Below are 7,889 nucleotides of genomic sequence, written 5' to 3'. Positions count from 1 at the left end.
CAAATCTTAACACAAAAGGATTACGTAACACTGTAAAGTCTAGAAAGATTCTATTTAAACACACTAATGATCGCAATTGTCTCCTGCTAACACACTAATGATTGTAATTGTCTCCTGCTCACCAGCTCTCTCAAGAACATAATGTTAGTAATGGCGGACCATTAAATAGGAAAATTACAGTTAAAATAAAGAGGTGTCTTTTTGAAATCAAGGCTTAAAACGTGGGTCACTTAGTGTTTTGTTAACATAGTTTTGAAATCCAAAGAAAAATATGAATTGATTTTTTGGTCACAGGGGCACTTTAAGGGTATTGGAGCAGTTTTCAATCGCGTGTCGCCTTCGTAATTACGTTGACCAATCACAGCTGGTGCAAGCAGCGCAATGAACCAATCCAAATCCATAGCAATTCCCTGTAACTTGCTGAAAGCGTGAAAGTAGTGATTGGTGCTGTTTTTCCTTTTCATTGGTTGATAAAATGGCGCGAGAATTTCAAACCAATCGTAAAGCGTAGCGATTGCAATCGCTTAATTACTTTCAACAGTCGTTTAAAAACTACTCTATAAGGAAGTTATTACTCAGTGTAGTTCTTTTTTGACATTTTTAGAGCCTACCTAAAAGTTGCCGAAGAACAGAGCGCGGCAGAGCTTCATCGGCTCAATCAAATGCTTGTGGCTTATGAGTCAGTTGGAATGGGATTTGATTCTCTCGTACAGCAATATGGAGCACTGATGGCTGAGATAGATAACAAAAAATGGGCCCTCAGCGAATTACAACAAACTCAAGACGATAACCTGGGTGACCTGTGGAGTCAGCGATGATTATGAAGCGAAGACACCCAACATTGCATTCTTTTTTTTTTCTTCACACGTCTGTTATAGACGTCTAGGTGTATTTCGAAAAGCTATTCAAAATTTGATGGTTTGCGTCCACGATGACTAGGCCTTTAATGGTGACTGAGGTAAAATTGAATTTTTTTTCAAGGTGCAGTGCAAAGAGCGAAATAAAGGCCGGGGGAGACTGAGTTGCATGAAAGGTTCTAAACAAACACAGGAGCTGCTAAAGAACTGTACATTCTTCCAAGCTGCACTGTTCTTAAGGTGATTCCCTGGTATTGCACTGCGCATCCTGTTCTGCGCATAACACAGCCTCGTCTTCAGGCATGTCTAAGAGGCTTTATGGTCAAATTTCACTGCTCAATTCTGTTTTCTTTGTCTCACAAGTCTCAACGGATATTTATAGACAAGACAATGTCAAAATTTAACCATAAACACTCGTAGCCATGTGTGAATGTTAGAGAGCTTTAGATTCTAGGACGAGAACGACTACGAGTACCAAATTTTCTCATGGAACAACAGCGAGCGCGCGCAAACCAGCGTCATTTTGGCGGGAAAAACGTGTTACCGTCGTCATTTTAGTACGAGGTTTTGCAAAAATGTCGTCGTGTCAAAACAAGTCAACAACACGGTAGCAGTTTTGGCATTTTTTCAGTTGATCAGCAAAAAGGTCCAGGTAACAGCAATAAGAATAACTGAGCAACCTACACTGCTAAGAAAGAGTAAGATTAATCGTACGGGTTATAAATCTTCTTTGTATTTTCGCTAAAAACAAACAATCAAAATTCGTACAGTATGGGGCCCAGTTCTCGGCCACAAAAAACGTAAACTTGTATTTCTTACCTTGGAATAGCCGTAAGGACTTGAAATTTCAAAGACAACTAGCTTCAACATTCAGTTTACACATGTAAAGCTATCGACTGCTCAACGCTGTTTTCTCCCGAGTAATAACGAAAATAGAGGCTTCGTTCGTGGGCCCAGTTATCGGCCAGCGAGCCCAGTTCTCGGCCACTGAAAAGAGTGCGCTCGATTCCTCAGAATAAACAACGTTTTATCACCAATTTTGTTCAACTTGTTAAGTCACTAATAAGGCTTGTGTTTGATATTTCGACCACAAAGTATCCTTACGAGCTTTGTTTCATGTTAGAAATGGAAGTTTTTTGCATACCTAGTTTTTCTCGTAAATACACTGGCAAGCGAGGCTAAAAAGAGTTGGGGATTTCAAAACGGGGTCCAGTAAATCAGAACTCATAGTTTTAATTTATAGCTACTGTCGGAACATGCCACCCCATTACAGCTCTACTTTTACAAATGATTTGACAAGAAAACTCCATACAAAACTGTAAGCACTTTTTAGTGTTGTCGACGGCCAGCATGGTGGCCGAGAATAGGCAAATACGCAGAAGTACTAACGAAATATTCAGGGGTGAATTAAGGTAAAAGAATAAAATAGGCCAGGAAAAGTTTATATTTAGCAGAAAACTTTATCACTCTACGTTCATTATGCCAAGAATTGCCTTATTTGGGCCTCCTACACGGATAAAATACAAACTTGAATTAGACCATGTAATTCGAGTACCCGTAAACAAACACGTTTTCGTGGATATCAAATTCACCTACCTTCGTGTCACCTCGATTTGCTCACAGTATATAGTAGCTGTAAACTCAAAACTCGGCAGGACAAAAGACAAGGAATAAAGCTACCTTTGGAAGCAATTGCTTTTTATTCAGATTCATTTTTGGCGCTAAAAATGTACGTTGAACAAAAAGTGGCCGCGAACTGGGCCCCTTATGTACTCGTTCTCTTCCTCGTCCAAGAATCTAAAGTTCCCTATTGATATATCGAATGTGGCCTTTTTTGTCTTCCTTGACGCTCAGAGTTTGTGACAGTTTTCTGCTTGTAAAGACTAGTTTTGAAATCCAAAGAAAAATAAGATTGAATTTTTGGTCACAGGGGCACTTTAAACTTTTTTACGAATGAAAATCTTTTCTTTACAGAAAAATATGGTTTTAGACGAGGTTATACTACGGATGACTGTCTCGTTTATCTATTAAAGAGATTACTATTTCCTTAGATGAGGGAGATTATGCGGTGTCCCTATTTTAGACTTAACTGCATGAGTAAAGATTTCGACACAGTTAATCACCAGATCCTGTTAAATGAACTTGGGTGTTATGATATTCAGCAGAGAGAAATTAGTTAGTTCCGATCTTATTTGTTCAATAGGAAACAACAAGTGCATGTCAACGGTGTTGCTTCTAACTTAAGCGTATCTCAACTGGCGTACCACAAGGCTCAATATTAGGACCTCTTCGTTTTCTCGTCTATATGAATGACTTCCCCCAGTCCTCTGCTTTCTTCTTCTCTGGACTTTATGCAAATGATACATCACTTCCAGCCTCTGGACCCAATCTGGATAATCACTTTTCTGCAGTTTATGAATGGCTTTACAGTAATAAACTAACCTTAAATCTCACAAAAGCTAAGGCCCGTTTCAAACGTCGAACTCTTCATGTGCCGAATCTAATGCAAATGAGCGAAAACAATAGATTTTCTCATTTGCATTAGATTCGGCACATGAAAAGTTCGACGTTTGAAACGGGCCTAAGTATCTCATTTTTATGCCTCGTCAAAAGGAAAATTATAATTGATGTCCTCCTTTAACAATTGCTAATATCTATCTGTAGCAGTCGCCATACGTTGAATACTTGAGTCTGCGTATTGACTGTCATCTTACTTGGCACGAACACGTCGATTATATTTCTAAAACTGGTAAGAATGTGAATGTCATGACCGAGTTGGGGAAATATGTATCAGTTGCAACACTCAAAAGTCTATTATTCTCTAACCTCTCCTTATATTTCATATAGCTGTACATTGTGGGGTGATAATTATAATGCTCCGCTCTCTGAGGTCGTAAAATTACAGAACAATAGCGCACGTGTGGCTCTTTAAGCACGAGCAAGACCAAGATTCGCATGAGATTCAAATTACACGTGGCCTGCCCCTCCCCCCACTTCACATACAATGTTGACAACACATCCCACGGTGTATTGGGTGGGGAGGGGGCACATGTAACAGACTTCAAGTATAGCACTGCCTTTGGGAGTAAGAGTCAAATCATCGATAATTACTGGTTTTGCATTACTGTCCCAAGGAGTTTTGTCCATGATTGAAGCTACTCGTATTATAAACGACGTCCTTCTGTATGATCATTTTAATAGGGATAAATTCTATTTTTGTTTTCCCCTCGGCTCAAACTTATACCGTACATTGCGCTGCATTTCACGCTCTCGTTTTGCTGGGCAAGATTGGGTAAAATTGGCTAAAGGACAAAACCCCAAGCCGAATTGATAAATAATCAATTTTCTTTGAAAGGATACATCTTTAACTCTGGAATAGTATGCCCAGTAAAGGTGGGGCAACAAAAATCGCTAAAATAGAAAATAAAGCGGACAGGGTAAGGGGAGGAGGTGGGGCAAAGAAAGAATAATAATAAAAGCAAGGTGACACACGCTAACACCAACGCGGTGTGGCCACCACATCACGCATGCGCACAACCATTTCACCCGGTCAATTAGCAGCCATGGACAGCTGTTTCGGCCTTTTGGGCCTCATCAGCATGGCGTAGCTAACATACCAGGCGGATGTTTTTAGCACCCCTTTATTTGAAAGAATGTTGTTCCAGTGAGTGTACTGAACAAATGACCATGTGCTAGCGCTTTCCCATACACTAAAACGCCGACTCTACGAGAGGGGCTTTTGTTTATTGAAATGCACCTCCCCCCAATCCTGTCACGCATTCCTCGCGGCAACAAACTTCACAGTCCCATGTGAACTTTCTGCCCACGGCATTTCTCGCACAAAGACACCTTCGGGAGTCAACATAAAAACTCTGCAGGCAAATATTTTCTATCTACCAATTGCTTTAGTATCTGAGCTCCATAATTACAATACACGTAGTGCATCGCAAAATCAACTTCCTATGCCCTTCTTTTCGAATACATATGAGAAGATTTTGTCCAACTATTATAGGTAGATACTTTTGGATCAGTATTCCTCATTCAATTAGATTTAAATCAACAAGAAAACAGTCTAAAAATCAATTGCACTTTTTTATAAAATTTATTCCAATACTAGATCACACTTGTTTTTAAAGTTGCCTCTCTGTTTTTTGTTTGTTTGTTTGGGTTTTTTTTTTTTTCATTCCTTGTCTATTCTTGTCTCATATACCGTATGTTGTTAGTATTGATACAATAATTGATTTTCTTCTTCATTTATAATTATATACAAGGGGAACGATATTAGGTTTGTAACTGTACCCCTCTCCTCTGGCCTCACTATCTGTGGTTATTGTAACTAAGTCAATAGTCTTCTGTGTTCTACTTTATATAAAGTAGAAATCTTGTTAATAGAAAACTTTGTATTAATATCTATTGTAAGTTTGTATTACGTAATATGTGTTGCAGTAAAATATAATTATATAAATAGAAATCTTGTAATTGTATACTTTGTACCTTGTCATTGGAGTGGAGAAATAAACAAATAAATGAATAAATAAAATAAACAATATATACAGGCTCCGTCATATCCAGTGCCTCTTGGCCTTTGGTCCTGTTGCGCGTCTGATGACCCAACAAATTTATTTAGCTATTGAGGCTACAATAGATCGTCGTGGGATTCTGTTGTCTATTTCACACCCGCCCTTCTCGAGGAACGTTAATTTTGGTATATTAACGTAGACTATGTTTTAACGTTTATCCAATTTCATCTCCTTCATCTTGTACCGTTCTCTTTAGCGATGCTAGCGAGTTAGTGTTCGGAGGATATGTCGCGACTTCACGGAACAGTCCATTTAGTTGGTTTGTGGCCGCTGAGGAAATAGGCCGCAGCTCCGTATACCTTAAGGCTATTCACTATGTATGTCTTCCCTGCGTTGAACAGCTTAGGCACGAGAAGAATAAAATTTTCACGGACAATCGCGCCGCAGCTTCGATCGTGTCTATCGGGAGGCCACTACAAGAGCTGCGTCAGTTGCATGTCTCGCGAATAATATTTCTTTGGCAGCTGAATGGATTCCTCACGAATCGAACAAGCAAGCATGTGGAGTCGATTTATTGGCAAAGACGGTTGGTCTATCAATCCCTCCGTCTTCGGAATGATAGATGCAATTTCGGGTCCTCATACCTGTGACAGATTTGCGTCCTACTGCAACTCTCAGATACCTGAATACAATTTGAGATTTGCATCTCCTGGTAGCTCTGGGGTAGATGCGTTCGCGCAGAGTTGGAGTGGTACCAACAATTGGCTGTACCCACCAGTAGATCTCGTTATTCCAGTTGTCAGGAAACTGCAAAGTTGGTCGCGGTCGTGATACTTTATTAGTTCTTTAATGGCTCTTTAGCGTGTCCCAGCTTTACAGTTTAAAACTTATGGCAGAGAGGTTTTCAAAATGCCTAGAAATTCAGATCAACTGACAGAAGGTCCAGACTAGAGCCACCTATAGAAAGAAGAAATCTCACGGTTCTGGGGTTGCCCAGCTTTTGACATCATGGCACTTCGTTTAGCTTTTGCGCAATAGGTATAGCGGTGTTAATCTGGTGCGCTAGACTTCACTTTCGCCTTCTGGTTGCCTATACTTGATGCTGCGTTTATTTGCGTTTGAAAGTCGAGAACATGAGGCTGCGCCATTCAGTCGTGTTGTTGGGATGAGGTTTTTGGGTAACTCGAGCGCTTTTCAACCTTTTGGTGAATCGGGCTAAAAAGGAGCCGTGCGTGAGCGTGCACAGCACCATGTGGTGAGGGTTTCCGTATTAAGAGCTTTGCGCTAGTGAGCGCGAACACCAATTGGTGAGGGTTTTCGGGTTTTTTTTTTTTTTTGAGGGCGCGCGCAACAGAGGCGTTTCCATCGCTGATGCATAGTTTTGTCTTAGGCAATGTGTTGACAACGTGGCCAGACCTCAGGCAAAACGTTCACTGTGACTTCTCTCATGAAGACTGTCTTTATCGCAATCAGGATTCTCCCGTGCTATAGCCTTACAAGAGATCTGTCGTTAGCGGTACCTTCTGACGGATCGCGTTCAGAAAGTACTGGGACAATTTTACCTTATCAACGCTTTTTTTTTCTTATGCTGACACGCGTTGTTTGAATGCAAGTTTTCCTCTGTCCTTATATGGCCTTTTTCTTGCGTTTCATCATCTGTGACGTGCATTTGAAAGCCAATGGTTGAAAGTTTGTTTTTGCTTCGTCTGAAGGCAACTTCAGTATTTGCGACATAGCATTTCCACGCCTTTATCACTGTGCTTTGAGGTGTTTAGTTGAACATGACGTTTAGGATATCCAGTCTATTCCTCATCTGGCAAAATTGCTATTGGATCACAAGCTATATATTTATCCAGGCGCGTCGGTCATAAACCTTTGAAAAACCTCGGACCACATTTTTTGCTCAATATTATCGAAATGCAATCCGTTATATCTTGTCCTGTTTTCTCAATCCACAAGTATTTTAGGCATTCTTGCATTTTTTGCATTTTGTTGCCTATTGCGATGTTTCATTTTATGACGGTTAGTTGCGAATCACGAAATTACAAAAAATTGCGTGACATAACCCCTTTCAAGATCGATGAAGACAAAGCCGATTGATTTTCACACAAAAAGAAACCGCAACCATTCGTACCCAGCCTATGGGGGACCATAGAAGAAGTCGGCAGGGAACACCTTTTTTTCGCTGGACTTTTTGTCGCGGAACTTGGGGGAAATTGAAAAAGGAATTCAGCCTCCTTCTCAATTTCGCGGATTTCCCTCCATGCCCTCACCACTAAAACGGAAACTTAAAAAATCACTGATTCTTCTCCCAAATATGATGCACGCTATTTTCAGAGAAAACCAACAGAAATTTTGTAGCCACAAGGTGTTACAATTATTGGTAGAAACGTTTCCGAATGAACTCAAAAAATAGGATTATATATCTTTCTTTGAACCTTGCCTCAGTCACGGTACTCTTTCTCAATAAATTGACTAAATTATTAAGTGAATAAATACCGAGAATATATTG

The 7,889-nt window shown here is 40.1% G+C and overlaps 1 protein-coding gene across 5 annotated transcripts in view; it reads left to right on the top strand.

Annotated features, from left to right (window-relative positions):
- The window catches only part of LOC138018493 (HAUS augmin-like complex subunit 4), a 22,745-nt gene extending 19,836 nt beyond the window's left edge, over positions 1-2,909 (top strand). For all 5 annotated transcript variants that reach the window (XM_068865130.1, XM_068865127.1, XM_068865129.1 and 2 more), the window contains exon 8: positions 605-2,909. In XM_068865130.1, the coding sequence (XP_068721231.1) occupies positions 605-818 (214 nt within the window). In that variant the 3' untranslated portion in view covers positions 819-2,909. The remainder of the gene's footprint in view (positions 1-604) is intronic.
- The last annotated feature ends 4,980 nt before the right edge of the window (positions 2,910-7,889 follow it).

The sequence above is a fragment of the Montipora capricornis genome, chromosome 10 (assembly GCF_036669925.1).
Source record: "Montipora capricornis isolate CH-2021 chromosome 10, ASM3666992v2, whole genome shotgun sequence".
NCBI classification, from domain to species: Eukaryota; Metazoa; Cnidaria; class Anthozoa; order Scleractinia; family Acroporidae; genus Montipora; species Montipora capricornis.
The sequence above is the reverse complement of the archived record's forward strand: the minus strand, read 5'-3'. Positions and strand labels throughout refer to the sequence as shown.